The following is a 15694-nucleotide window of genomic DNA, read 5'->3' on the forward strand; positions in this document are numbered from 1 at the left end:
CAAGGGCGCAGTGTGATCTGATTTTGTGTTCACCAAAGAGCAGTGTTGACTCACCACTGTAGCACGATAGTATGAACGGGTAGAGGGGCCGGAAATGGCGATGTACGGCACAAAGCACTGTCTCTCTTCTGACCATGTTGAAGACATTCTTAAAGTCCAGTTTGAGCAGGGCCTTTTCATCAGAAATGTTGGTGATGTATGCTCGTGCTGCATGGGCAACCGCTTCACAGCCTTGGGGGATTCCAAATCCTAGCTGAATTGGTTTCAGCAATTCAGCCGCTTGCTGGCTGACAACCCTCGTAGCAGCCTTGGCAATCAGGCGTCGGAGAGTGTTGCCAACAGCGATTGGCCTGATTCCTTCATCCTTCTTTTAGAGAGCACAGAGGGAGGCACCAAAAAAGAGAGGCCTGATGACCTCAGGTATCTCACCAGCCAGGCACATGTTGACGAACCTTGTGAGTTCCATAAGAAGATCTTGTGGGCATCACCAACCGCAGGATTTAACATATGCTTGATGTGTTGAGGTTTTAATCCTGTAAAGCCGGTACCCAAGTGGAAAACAAAGGGCTGCTTTGTAGACCTCAGATTCACCAACAGTTAATGGGTCTGAACATAGTTAACACTATGTCTAAAATATTTTCATGCGTTGGTTCCTTAATATGTTGCTTAAGAAAGCAATCGTCAGTTAATTCTAGAAAATCTTGTGCTTCATTCTTCCCTGTTCTGTTAATCCAGTTTATTCCACTAAAATTAAAGTCACCCATGACACAAATACTGCTAGACCTAGATGCTCTAGATATTTCATCCCATAGATGCTTTGCTTCCATTCTGTCTAAGTTTGGTGGCCTGTACATAACTCCTATTATAAGATTGTGTGTTTTTTTTTTTCGTTTAATTCTAGCCAAATTGTTTCTGTGTGTGGGTCAGTTTTGATTCCCTCTTTGCGAGTGCATTTAAAAATTTTCCCTAACATATATATGGCTACTCCCCCTCCTCGTCTAATATATCTATCTGTGTGAAATCCATTTATTTGACATTCAGTTAACAATTCTCTGTTTTCTATATTCATCCAGGGTTCGGTGAGGTGCTTTTATCATTTCCGGGTCGCAACGGAACTCAAGCGGTCGCAGACTGTAACATATTATTAGGTTTACAGTGCACATGCTTTGAAATAATTAATATATGAAGGTAATCTTATGTTATTGTTTAGCTGTAGTGATATATGAGAGTGAGTACAAGAGTGTGAACATTGCAGGAGGACGTGAGGCCTACAGACAGGACCCGGCATGGAGGGACTTGGTGCTGTTCTATGAGTACTTCCACGGAGAGACTGGCTCAGGTTGTGGGGCCTCGCACCAGACCGGCTGGACGGCCCTCGTAGCCAACTGTCTCAACCTCACCCTGGGCTACTCCCACGCTGGCCTCACCAACCCCACCCCAACACTCTGAACCTCACCCTGGGCTACTCCCACGCTGGCCTCCCACCCCACCCCAAACACTCTGAACCTCACCCCTGGGCTACTCCCACGCTGGCCTCACCAACCCCACCCCAACACTCTGAACCTCACCCTGGGCTACTCCCACGCTGGCCTCCCACCCCACCCCAAACACTCTGAACCTCACCCCTGGGCTACTCCCACGCTGGCCTCACCAACCCCACCCCAACACTCTGAACCTCACCCTGGGCTACTCCCACGCTGGCCTCCCACCCCACCCCAACACTCTGAACCTCACCCCTGGGCTACTCCCACGCTGGCCTCACCAACCCCACCCCAACACTCTGAACCTCACCCTGGGCTACTCCCACGCTGGCCTCCCACCCCACCCCAACACTCTGAACCTCACCCTGGGCTACTCCCACGCTGGCCTCCCACCCCACCCCAACACTCTGAACCTCACCCTGGGCTACTCCCACGCTGGCGTCACCAACCCCACCCCAACACTCTGAACCTCACCCTGGGCTACTCCCACGCTGGCCTCTCCAACCCCACCCCAACACTCTGAACCTCACCCTGGGCTACTCCCACGCTGGCCTCCCACCCCACCCCAACACTCTGAACCTCACCCTGGGCTACTCCCACGCTGGCCTCCCACCCCACCCCAACACTCTGAACCTCACCCTGGGCTACTCCCACGCTGGCGTCACCAACCCCACCCCAACACTCTGAACCTCACCCTGGGCTACTCCCACGCTGGCCTCACCAACCCCACCCCAACACTCTGAACCTCACCCTGGGCTACTCCCACGCTGGCCTCCCACCCCACCCCAACACTCTGAACCTCACCCTGGGCTACTCCCACGCTGGCCTCCCACCCCACCCCAACACTCTGAACCTCACCCTGGGCTACTCCCACGCTGGCGTCACCAACCCCACCCCAACACTCTGAACCTCACCCTGGGCTACTCCCACGCTGGCCTCACCAACCCCACCCCAACACTCTGAACCTCACCCCTGGGCTACTCCCACGCTGGCCTCACCAACCCCACCCCAACACTCTGAACCTCACCCTGGGCTACTCCCACGCTGGCGTCACCAACCCCACCCCAACACTCTGAACCTCACCCTGGGCTACTCCCACGCTGGCCTCACCAACCCCACCCCAACACTCTGAACTTCACCCCTGGCCCCCTACATTTCCAGCCCGTTGCCGTCGTGAGGGGGCTTGGTGGGCGGCTGCTGGAGTGTGATGCTCCGTGGGACGGCTTGTCCTCTATCCTTTTGAAGTCTTATGTTCCTGCAGTTGTCTTCACTAATTTTTTTTGCTGGTTGCTTTATCCTCTTCCTCATGATTAATTTTTCCTCCCCACCTTTTCTCCACCACATCACTGCCTAATGCATTCCATCTGTTAACTACTCTGACACTGCAAAAGTTCTTTTTAATATCACTGTGGCTCATTTGGGTAGTCAGTTTCCACCTGTGTCCCCTTGTTCGTGTACCACCCGTGTTAAAAAGTTTACCTTTATCTACCTGTCAATTCCTTTGAGAACTTTGTAGGTAGTGATCATGTCTCCCCTTGCTCTTCTGTCTTCTAGTGTCGTGAGGTGCATTTCACGCAGCCTTTCCTCGTAACTCATTCCTCTTAGTTTTGGGTTTAGCCTAATGGCATACCTCTGAACTTTTTCCAGCTTCGTCTTGTGCTTGACAAGGTACGGGCTCCATGCTGGGGCCGCATTCTCCAGGATTGGTCTTACATATGTGGTGAACAAGATTCTGAATGATTCCTTACACAGGTTCTTGAAGACAATTCTGATGTTAGCCAGCCTCGCATATGCCGCAGATGATATTCTCTTGATGTAGGCTTCAGGAGACAGGTTTTGTATGATATCAACTCCTAAATCTTTCTCTCTGTCCGTTTCATGAAGGACTTCATCTCTCATTCTGTATCCTGTGTCTGGCCTCCTTTTTCCACTGCCTAGTTTCATTACCTTACATTTACTCGGGTTGAACTTTAGTAACCATTTGTTGGACCATTCATTTAGTCTATCTAGGTCAGCTTGTAGCCTCATACTATCTTCCTCCATCTTAATCCTCCTCATAATTTTTGCATCATCAGCAAACAATGAGAGGAATGGTTATATACTATCTGGTAGATCATTTACATATATCAGAAACAGTATGGGTCCAAGGACTGAACCTTACAGGACTCAACTGGTGATGTCTCGCCAGTCTGAGACCTCACCCCTCACAGTGACTCGTTGTCTCCTGTTACTTAGGTACTTCCTTATCCAATGGAGTACCTTCCCTTTCACTCCTTCCTGCATCTCCAGCTTTTGCATTATTCTCTCATGTGGCACTGTGTCAAAGGCTTCCTGGTAATCCAAAAATATGCAGTCTGCCCACCCCATTGTTTCCTGCCTGATCTTAGAATTCAATTAATCATGTGAGGCATGACATGCTATCCCTGAAATCATGTTGGTGTTGTGTCACAAAGTTCCTTCACTCCAGATGTTCCACTAGCTTTTTTCGCACAATTTTCTCCAATAACTTGCATGGTATGCAAGTTAGGGACACTGGCCTGTAGTTCCGTGTCTCCATAGGTAGGAGGTAGTAACACATAGTTCACCTGTTACCAGTGATTTGTTTTACACCATGGAGAGTGGCAGGCACAGTGCTTCTGCTCCTTCTTTTAGTATCCATGGCGATATTCCATCCAGGCCTGTAGTCTTTGTCACATCCAACTGTAGCAAAAGCTTCCTTACATTCCCACTGGTAATCTCAAATTCCTCTAGTGGTGCCTGGTTAACTACTCCTTCTCTTATCTCTGGAACTTCTCCTTGCTCTAATGTGAAGACTTCCTGGAATTTTTTATTACATTCCTCGCACACTTCTTTGTCGTTTGTAGTGAATCTGTCTGCCCTTATCCTCAGTTTCATTACCTGTTCCTTTGCTGTTGTCTTTCTCCTAATATGGCTGTGCAGCAGTTTAAGTTGAGTCTTAGCCTTGCTTGCTATGACGTTTTCGTATTGCGCTTCTGCCTCTCTTCTCACCCTGACGTATTCATTCCTGGCTCTCTGGTAACCTTCTCTGCTCTCAAGTGTCCTGTTATTTCTGTAGTTTCTCCATGATCTTTTACTTAGTTGCTTAGCTAGCTTACATCTCTGATTAAACCATGGGTTTCTCAGCTGCATTTATTTTTTTTTCCTTTTGGTCCAGGATAAACTTCTCTGCTGCCTCCTTATACTTCTGTGTGATGTATTCCATCATGTCTTGGGCCGTCTTTCCCCTGAGCTCCGTTTCCCAAGTTATATCTATAAGGAATTTTCTTATCTCCTCATAGTTTCCCTTACGGAATGCTAGCCTTTTGTTTCAGTTCCCTTTCTCGAGTACTTTAACTCTTCTTCGACCAGATACTCAAACGTTAGTACATTGTGATCCCTCATTCCTACCGGGGCCTCGAAGTCCATTTCCCTTATGTCGGAGTCATTCAGATTGAAGACTAGGTCGAGTCTCGCTGATTCATCTTTTCCCCTCATGGCAGGGAGGAGCACAGCACTGTCAGGAGTGGCAGGTCACCTTGAGTGGACAGTGGGAAGATCAATTTGAGAAGTGGAGCATCAAACAAATGTTATATTTATTCACACCAAAGTGATAAAAGAAACGCCATGATAAGCTCTGCATCTTCTGGAGGTGGACAAGAAAATGTGCTCTTCAATGCCAGTGTCCCAATTGAGGTGCAAACTCTTGTAAAAGCCTGACAAGGAATGGACAAGCTGACCTTCAGAAGAATGATTAAATTGGGGCTGGGGTATCTGCAGGGAAGTTTAGAACAACCAGAGTGTGAAGCAGCAATTGAGCAACTTTGTAATTCTTCCCAAGGTGTTACAGAGGATACAGTGTTGAATACTTGTGCTCAGTATGCTGGCGTTGTGTCATTCCTAAGGGCAGCAATGAGAGTTAACACTGTTACTACTCGTCAAGATGTTTTCTCTGCTGATCTAACAAATATTGGAATACCAGAAGAATTTGATGTAGATGTGTGCAAGGTAGTTTATGGGTCTGCTCGATTGAATATTAATAAGCAGCTTATTTCCACAACTCCTGCTCTTCCTGTCATCACTCATCTGGAGAGTCGCTGGAGAGTGGAGGTCACAATCTCTACCAGTTGGCTTTCCCGTGTGCTGGAGCCAGTGGTGATAATAAGGATGGAGACAAGTGAGGGAGCCTCGCATACCTTCCATGTGCCACATTCCACCAACTTAGATACACTGTTGACAGTCTTTTACACCAAACGGAATCACTTGAAGTATCTCCTGTATGTAAAAAATTATAGATCACATTTGCATTGTCGACTTTTAATGGCATGGTAATATGTGATGGTTTAATATAGAACACTCATGATTGTACTTTTATCCAAGTTTACAATGTCTTCATTACTTCTGTTAAAAAATAATAAGAGAACCATAGCATTTTTGAAATCTGTTTCTATTGAAGATATACTACACAGTAATATATAGGACATAGAACTTGCATTGTTGATGATTCTTAAGGGTATTTTAATAAATAATTAAACAAAGCCATTACTGGTGCTGGCACTGTAATCTGTGCTCAGTACTCTACTGTAATTACTTTGATTGATAAAGTTTTGTGTTTGGATATGATTACAAGTATTAATTAGACTAGAGATTGCATCCTAGAGCCGGTCGGCCGAGCGGACAGCACGCTGGACTTGTGATCCTGTGGTCCTGGGTTCGATCCCAGGCGCCGGCGAGAAACAATGGGCAGAGTTTCTTTCACCCTATGCCCCTGTTACCTAGCAGTAAAATAGGTACCTGGGTGTTAGTCAGCTGTCACGGGCTGCTTCCTGGGGGTGGAGGCCTGGTCGAGGACCGGGCCGCGGGGACACTAAAAAAAAGCCCCAAAATCATCTCAAGATAATCTCAAGAAGATGATCTCATTCTTGTGGGTTCCCTGATATGCTGGCTTAAAAAGTTTTTTTGTTGCCTCCTCCATTAGTTTAGCTCTCCATGTTTCCTCTCCTCCATGTGGTTCCTTGTTCTCCCAGTCTATCCTTCCATGATTGAAGTCCCTCATGATGAGCAGATGGGATCAAACTCTACAGGCAGCAGAGGCTGCCCTCTCTATTATATTGTTAGCTGTCATGTTGTTTCTGTCATACTCTTGCCTGGGTCTTCTGTCATTTGGTGGAGGGATATATATCACCGCTACTACTACTCTTGGTCCTCCCATCGTCATGGTGCCTGTTATGTAGTCTCTAAACCCTTCACAGTCTGGGATAACCATCTCCTTGAAACTCCATTCCTTTCTCATGAGCAGGGCCACTCCGCCTCCTCCCCTACCCTTCCTCTTTTTCATATCAATATATGTACAATATATGTATATATTTTTCTTTTTTGTATATATACAAGAGTTCTTACTTTCTCATACAGCCACTAGCACACATGGCGTTATGTAATCCTCTTTTACATAAACATTCTGCTAAACGTTCACAGTTAATCGTTGACACTTGTTTGTCTTGGTCACCCAATATCTCTTCCGTCTGAGCTTAGTGTTCCAAGGCCCTTAACTTTGACACTTGTTTGTCTTGGTCACCCAATATCTCTTCCGTCTGAGCTTAGTGTTCCAAGGCCCTTAACTTTGACACTTGTTTGTCTTGGTCACCCAATATCTCTTCCGTCTGAGCTTAGTGTTCCAAGGCCCTTAACTTTGACACTTGTTTGTCTTGGTCAGCCAATATCTCTTCCGTCTGAGCTTAGTGTTCCAAGGCCCTTAACTTACTGAAGGTCTTATCCCATACTTCCTGGGGAGTGGATTGGCGCACGCTTCTCTCTTTTCATTCCTCTCTCGTACTCTATAAACTCGAGTGTGGCTGTCCTGCTCACTCGTCTGCCTCTCCCTCCACCCTTCGTCGTATTGATGCTCTTCACCATACTGGGTTACGCCTCAGCTCTGGTGTCTTTCGTTCGACTCCTACCCTGAGCCTGTATGTTGACACGGGCGTCCGGTCTTTACTGGATCGCCGTGATCACTACTGTCTTCGCTACTTTGTGCGCTCAACGCCCTCACTCTCGTTCATGTTGTACTTTGACCATTACCCCTCCTGTGGGCCCTCTTCTCTTTCACCACCTTCCCCTTTTTGTACGGTTGTCTCACTTGCAAGGTTCTCTCTCAGTTCGTGTTACCAATATTTCTCGTGTCGTTCCATCCTTGCCCCCATGGAGGGTCCATCTTCCCATGTTTTACAAAACCTCGACCCCCTTAATACAAGCTTTTACCATTCCTACAGTTCTAAAACACCTTTTCATTGCTCACTTTTTCCCACTCTTGCTCCATCACCGCCTTCAGAGACTGGTCTAAGTCTGCTGGTGGTGTAGGCTACTCTGCTGTGTTTCCTGACCACACACCTATGTGTCGCCTGCTTCCGGAGACTAGCATCTTCACGGCAGAACTTAATGAAATTTTGTATGCTCTTCGTCAACTGCTTTCTCAATGTTCCTTTGTTGTTGTAGTTGACTCTCACAGTGCCCTCATGGCTCTGGAGTCCTTTACTTCTGTCCGTCCTGTGGTAGTCGAAATCCAGCATTGGCTGTTTATTTCCCAGCAGATTTAAGACCGTCGAGTTATGCTGAGTTCCCAGCCATATTGGTGTGTCCTTAAATGAGCGTTCTTTGATAATTTCTTACTTAAATGAGCGTGCGAATGCTGCCGCTAAGGAGGCTATCTGCACTTGTCCTATTTCCCACAAAGGTGTTCCTTATTTCGACTTCTACCCAGTTATTCATTTCTCATTCTGTGCCCGTTGGCAGGATCGTTGGTCTTATGTTAGTGGTAAAAAGCTTGGTGCTCTTAAGGGTAGTGTGTCCCCCCGTGGCCTGCCTCCTCCCACTCTTAAGGGTAGTGTGTCCCCGTGGCCTGCCTCCTCCCACTCTTAAGGGTAGTGTGTCCCCGTGGCCTGCCTCCTCCCACTCTTAAGGGTAGTGTGTCCCCCCGTGGCCTGCCTCCTCCCACTCTTAAGGGTAGTGTGTCCCCGTGGCCTGCCTCCTCCCACTCTTAAGGGTAGTGTGTCCCCGTGGCCTGCCTCCTCCCACTCTTAAGGGTAGTGTGTCCCCCCGTGGCCTGCCTCCTCCCACTCTTAAGGGTAGTGTGTCCCCGTGGCCTGCCTCCTCCCACTCTTAAGGGTAGTGTGTCCCCCCGTGGCCTGCCTCCTCCCACTCTTAAGGGTAGTGTGTCCCCCCGTGGCCTGCCTCCTCCCACTCTTAAGGGTAGTGTGTCCCCCCGTGGCCTGCCTCCTCCCACCGTAACCAGCAGAGGGAAACACGCTCTGGCGAGGTTACCTATTGGCCATACGCGTTTATCTCATGGACACTTAATGGAGCGCCGCCCTGCTCCTTATTGTCCAAACTGCATTCTCCCTCTTGCGGTAGTGCGTATCCTTGTTGAATGTCCTGACTCCCAGGATGCGTCTTGCTCATGCGTGGTCACTTGTCTTCTGATAGAATTCTTGGTGAATCAGATACCTTTGATATTGTTCGCCTTATGCGCTTTTGTTTTCGTATTGGCATCCTTAGTGATATTTAGCGCCCTATGAATGCTCCACACATTTGGTGGTACTACATAGCCTTCCCGGCTTGGTGCCTTATTTTGATAATTACTTCACCTCTCCCTGGGATACACCCATGCTGTCCTCACCCTGGGATACACCCATGCTGTCCTCACCCTGGGATACACCCATGCTGTCCTCACCCTGGGATACACCCATGCTAGCCTCACCCTGGGATACACCCATGCTGTCCTCACCCTGGGATACACCCATGCTGTCTTCACCCTGGGATACACCCATGCTGTCCTCACCCTGGGATACACCCATGCAGTCCTCACCCTGGGATACACCCATGCTGTCCTCACCCTGGGATACACCCATGCTAGCCTCACTCTGGGATACACCCATGCTGTCTTCACCCTGGGATACACCCATGCTGTCCTCACCCTGGGATACACCCATGCTGTCCTCACCCTGGGATACACCTATGCTGTCCTCTCCCTGGGATACACCCATGCTGTCCTCACCCTGGGATACACCCATGCTAGCCTCACCCTGGGATACACCCATGCTGTCCTCACCCTGGGATACACCCATGCTGTCTTCACCCTGGGATACACTCATGCTAGCCTTACCCTGGGATACACCCATGTTAGCGTCACCCTGGGGTACACCCATGCTGTCCTCACCCTGGGATACACCCATGCTGTCTTCACCCTGGGATACACCCATGCTGTCCTCACCCTGGGATACACCCATGCTGTCCTCACCCTGGGATACACCCATGCTGTCCTCACCCTGGGATACACCCATGCTAGCCTCACCCTGGGATACACCCATGCTAGCCTCACCCTGGGATACACCCATGTTAGCGTCACCCTGGGATACACCCATGTTAGCGTCACCCTGGGGTACACCCATGCTAGCCTCACCCTGGGATACACCCATGTTAGCGTCACCCTGGGGTACACCCATGCTAACCTCTGATATATTTACTATGTAGCACTTACATGTGGGTAGTTAAGACACACTTACCTTTATAGTTGGTGTCGTCTACGCCCTAACGATTAATCCCAGACACAGAAAATAAATGGCCAATATAATCTGAGCTGACAGACTAACCGAACAATTAGTGACTAATGTGAATCACGTTGTCCTTTGGGGTTTGCTGGTAGAGTAGTGTTCACGTGGTAGAGTAGTGGTCACGTGGTAGAGTAGTGGTCACGTGGTAGAGTAGTGGTCACGTGGTAGAGTTAGTGTTCACGTGGTAGAGTAGTGGTCACGTGGTAGAGTAGTGGTCACGTGGTAGAGTTAGTGGTCACCCCCCTCCCCTCTCCCCCTCTCCTAAGAACCATCTGTTTGTATTTGTGATTCGGGAGGAAGATTGGGTTTGAGGTCAAATCCAACTGTTTACTATATAATCAATTTAGTATGTTATATTATTGTGTAACCAGGCCTAACACTGGTGTATTTTACAGTGTAATTAGATGAATTTTGTGACGAAAGCTGATCGTAGCAGCCTTTGCCATTCTCTGTAATTTTGATATTATTAACTTATGTAAATTAACTCCATCTTATGGTGGTTACATTAGAGTTTGTACATTTGATGTGGAAACTTCCCACAATTTGTAAGTTATGTCTCATGATGCTGATCTTGGTGATGGTGGGTAATAAATGGAGATCAAATACAGATTGTCTGTGTTTTAGTAAAGCAATGAATCCTGTGATCTTGTGACTTAGGAAATAGTAATTAGTCGCTAACATTGTAGCTCTGCAAACATTTTTATTGTCACACACACACACACACACACACACACACACACACACACACACACACACACACACACACACACACACACACACACACACACACACACACCTCTCCCCCTCTCTCTCCCTTTCCCTCTCTCCCTCCCTCTCCCCCTCTCTCTCCCTCTCCCCCTCTCTCTCCCTCCCCCCCTCTCTCTCCCTCCCCCCTCTCTCTCCCTCCCCCCTCTCTCTCCCCCTCCCCCCTCTCTCTCCCTCCCCCTCTCTCTCCCCCTCCCCCTCTCTCTCTCCCCCCCTCTCTCTCTCTCCCTCTTCCTCTCTCTCCCTCACCCTCTCTCTCCCTCCCCTCTCTCTCTCCCTCCCCTCTCTCGCTCCCACCCCTCTCTCTCTTCCTCCCCCCCCCTCTCTCTCTTCCTCCCCCCCTCTCTCTCCCTCCCCCCTCTCTCTCTCTGTCTGTCTCTGTCTCTCTCTCTCTCTCTCTCTCTCTCTCTCTCTCTCTCTCTCTCTCTCTCTCTCTCTCTCTCTCTCTCTCTCTCTCTCTCACACACACACTCATAGGGAAATCATGGAAGGGAGACGAACTCTGACTGCCAAACGCAGGACATTCACAACTGGAACAAACACAGAGGATGGGATGGAACAGGAAGCCTGGATGAAGGAAGTACTCCAGCAAATGCAGAATGAATTCAGTGAAGGACTGAGGGTAATGAGGGAGACAGTAGCCAACCTGCAAGATGATTTAAGGGCAGCAAAGGAGGAGATAAGATACCTAAAGGAGACTCTTCCATAATACCAGGCACAAACCGTACCCCAGGGAGATGGGAATGCTACTGTGGAGGAGACCACCACAACCCAGATCTCATTTGCTGAAATGCTTAAAAAGAGCCCTGAAGCTAGGTCTGCGGTCAAGGAAGTTGTCATGGAAGTGGCTTCCTCTCAGGAAGCAGCTAGATGTACTAGCTGATAGAGAGAAATAGAGTAGTAGTAGTAGCAGGCATTAAAGAACAAACAGGGACCAGACCAAAGGAGCGGAGAGACAAGGACAAAAACATGATTAAAGAGATCCTTAAAGAGGTAAGGATGGAGGGAGCTGAGCGAAATGTTGAAAAGGTTTTCAGGCTTGGAAAGTACAACAAGGACAGAGACCGAATGATAAAGGTGGTTTTCATGAGCGAAATCGCGAAAGAGGAACTGCTAGCAAGGAAGTGTTGTCTAAAAGGTGTAGAGAAGTTCAAGAAAATATTCCTGCAGAGGGATATGACAAGGGAAGAGAGAATACGGACAGCAGACGCGAGGAAGAAGCGCAGGGAGAGAGAAGGAAATCAGAGTACCACAACCCAGAACCCTACAATCCCAGAGGGAAGTGGAGAACCCTCCTCAAACAGTGCAACAGCCACAGGGATTGGGGCACCACCCCCACATTCTACCCAACAGACACCCAACCTGCCCCATCCCCTGTCAGCCCCCCACTAAGTACCCACCTAGGGCACCCTCCCCCCACCCACCCCCCTCCCCCCACTCACCCCCCTTCTCCCCCTCACCCCTCTCCCCAGGACCTCCCTTCTCCCCCATCCACCATGCCCTCCCTTCTCCCACATGCCTTCCCGTCTCTCCCACCCCCATGCCCTCCCTTCCCCCCCTACCCCCTAATCCCCCCACTCTCCCCCACCCCACCTAAGTCTTCTCTCTCCCCCACTCCCCTAAACCCTCCCCTCTTCCTCACCCACCTCAGCCCTCCCTTTTCCCCCACGCCCCCCAAGCCCTCCACCCTTTTCTCTCCCCCCAAGCCCCCCCATCTCCCCTATCCCCCACAGCCTCTCCTCCCCCCATGCTTCCCCAACCCTCCCTCTCTTACCCACCCCCTGTACCCTCCCCCTCTTATCCACCCCCTGTACCCTCCCCCTCTTATCCACCCCCTGTACCCTCCCCCTCTCCCCCACCACCCCAAGCCCTCCCTCCTCCACCAATCCCCCCGTGCCAGGTCCCCCCAGCTCCCACTCACCCCAGATCCCAAAGGTCCCCCCCAGAAAAGAAGCAGAAGAGAGTCAGTTTCAGGGTGATGTACTCGAACATAGATGGGATCACAAGCAAGACAAGTGAACTAAGGGAAAGAGCACAAGAAGTTAACCCAGATGTAATCGGACTCACTGAAACAAAACTCTCTGGAATCATAACGAATGCCGTGTTTCCCCAGGAGTATACAGTAATAAGCAAAGAGAGGGAAGGTAGGGGAGGAAGAGGAGTGGCCCTACTCATGAGAAGGGAATGGAGTTTTAAGGAGATGGCCATCCCGGGCTGTGAGGAGTTCAGAGACTACATAGCAGGCACCATAACAATGAGAGGACCAAGAATAGTAGTAGCAGTAATATACAACCCTCCACCAAATGACAGAAGACCCAGTCAAGAGTATGAAAACAACAACAAGGCAGTTAACACTATAATTGAGAGGGCAGCCTCTGCTGCCTGTAGAAATAGATCCCACCTGCTCATCATGGGCGACTTCAATCACGGAAAGATTGACTGGGAGAACAAGGAACCGCATGGAGGCGAGGATACGTGGAGAGCCAAACTATTGGAGGTGGTGACAAGCAACTTTTTAACCCAGCATGTCGGAGAACCCACAAGGATGAGAGGCAATGACGAACCAGCGAGACTCGACCTAGTCTTCACTCTGAACGACTCCGACATAAGAGAAATCGGTTTTGAGGACCCAGTAGGGATGAGCGACCACAGTGTACTGGTGTTTGAGTACTTGATTGAAGAAGGGTTATTGAACTCGAGGAGGGATACCGAAACCAAAAGGTTAGCATACCGAAAGGGAAACTATGAGGGGATAAGAAAATTCCTAACAGATATAGCATGGGAAACAGAGCTCAGGGGAAAGACGGCCCAAGATATGATGGATTACATCACGCAGAAGTGCAAAGACGCAGCAAACAAGTTTGTCCCAGTCCAAAAGGAAAACAGAGAAATGAAGATGAGAAACCCATGGTTTAATCAAAGATGTAGGCTAGCTAAGCAGCAAAGTAAAAGGGCATGGAGAAACTATAGGAATAACAGGACACTGGAGAGCAGAGAAAGATACCAGAATGCCAGGAATGAATATGTCAGGATGAGAAGAGAGGCAGAAAGACAATACGAAAATGATATCGCAAGCAAGGCAAAGACTCAGCCTAAATTGTTGCATAGCCACATTAGGAGAAAAACAACAGTAAAGGAACAGGTTATGAGATTAAGGATAGGGGCGGAAGGATTCACTACAAATGACAAGGAAGTGTGTGAGGAATTGAATAAGAAATTCCAGGAGGTCTTCACCTTAGAGCAAGGAGAAATTCCAGAGGTAAGTGAGGGAATAGCTAACCAGGTAACTGGTTAGCTTAACTTCTTAGGTAACTTCTAAATTACTGGAAGAGTTTGAGATTACCAGTGGGGAAGTAAGGAAGTGTTTACTAGAGTTGGACGTGACGAAGGCTATAGGCCCAGATGGAATCTCCCCTTGGGTTCTAAAGGAAGGAGCAAGAGAACTGTGCCTACCACTCTCCATAGTGTATAACAAATCACTGGCAACAGGGGAACTGCCAGATATTTGGAAAGCAGCTAACGTAGTCCCGATATACAAGAAAGGGGATAGACAGGAGGCACTGAACTACAGGCCAGTGTCCCTAACCTGCATACCATGCAAGCTGATGGAGAAGATTGTGCGAAAAAAACTAGTGGAGCATCTGGAGCGAAGGAACTTTGTAACACAGCATCAACACGGGTTCAGGGATGGCAGGTCCTGCCTCACAGGGTTACTTGAATTCTACGACCAGGCAACAAAAATAAGGCAAGAAAGAGAAGGGTGGGCAGACTGCATATTTTTGGATTGTCAGAAAGCCTTTGATACAGTGCCACACAAGAGGCTAGTGCGAAAGTTGGAGATGCAGGATGGAGTGAGAGGGAAGGTACTCCGGTGGATAGAGGAGTACCTAAGCAACAGGAGACAACGAGTCTGTGTGAGGGGTGAGGTCTCAGATTGGCGAGACGTCACAAGTGGAGTCCCGCAGGGGTCAGTCCTTGGACCTATACTGTTTCTGGTATATGTAAATGATCTCCCAGAGGGTATAGATTCGTTCCTCTCAATGTTTGCCGACGATGCAAAAATTATGAGGAGGATTGAAACAGAGGATGATAGTAGGAGGCTACAAGATGATCTGGATAGACTGAGTGAATGGTCCAACAATGGCTGTTGAAGTTCAACCCGAGTAAATGCAAAGTAATGAAACTAGGCAGTGGAAACAGGAGGCCAGGCACAGGATACAGAATAGGAGATGAAGTACTTAATGAAACAGACAGAGAGAAAGATCTAGGAGTTGATATCACACCAAACCTGTCTCCTGAAGCCCACATAAAGAGAATAACGTCTGCGGCATATGCGAGGCTGGCTAACATCAGAACGGCGTTCAGGAACCTGTGTAAGGAATCATTCAGAATCTTGTACACCACATATGTAAGTCCAATCCTGGAGTATGCGGCCCCAGCATGGAGCCCGTACCTTGTCAAGCACAAGACGAAGCTGGAAAAAGTCCAAAGGTATGCTACTAGACTAGTCCCAGAACTAAGAGGCATGAGTTAAGAGGAAAGGCTGCGGGAAATGCACCTTACGACACTGGAAGACAGAAGAGTAAGGGGGGACATGATCACAACCTACAAAATCCTCAGGGGAATCGACCGGGTAAACAAGGATGAACTATTCAACACTGGTGGGACGCGAACAAGGAGACACAGGTGAAAGCTGAGTACCCAAATGAGCCACAGAGACGTTAGAAAGAACTTTTTCAGTGTCAGAGTAGTTAGTAAATGGAATGCACTAGGAAGTGATGTGGTGGAGGCTGACTCCATACACAGCTTCAAATGTAGATATGATAGAGCCCAATAGGCTCAGGA

The 15694-nt window shown here is 48.8% G+C and overlaps 1 protein-coding gene and 1 pseudogene across 1 annotated transcript in view; both read left to right on the forward strand.

The window, feature by feature from the left end:
- Positions 1–1500, forward strand: part of LOC138365813 (uncharacterized) — a 62652-nt gene extending 61152 nt beyond the window's left edge. Inside the window, exon 3 of the mRNA XM_069326308.1 lies at positions 1256–1500. Coding sequence (XP_069182409.1) covers positions 1256–1449 — 194 coding nt within the window. The 3' untranslated portion in view covers positions 1450–1500. The remainder of the gene's footprint in view (positions 1–1255) is intronic.
- Positions 1501–2501: 1001 nt separating this feature from the next.
- On the forward strand, positions 2502–9231 carry LOC138364285 (COMM domain-containing protein 5-like; annotated as a pseudogene).
- Positions 9232–15694: the final 6463 nt, after the last annotated feature.

Source organism: Procambarus clarkii, chromosome 2, assembly GCF_040958095.1.
Source record: "Procambarus clarkii isolate CNS0578487 chromosome 2, FALCON_Pclarkii_2.0, whole genome shotgun sequence".
Taxonomy (NCBI): domain Eukaryota; kingdom Metazoa; phylum Arthropoda; class Malacostraca; order Decapoda; family Cambaridae; genus Procambarus; species Procambarus clarkii.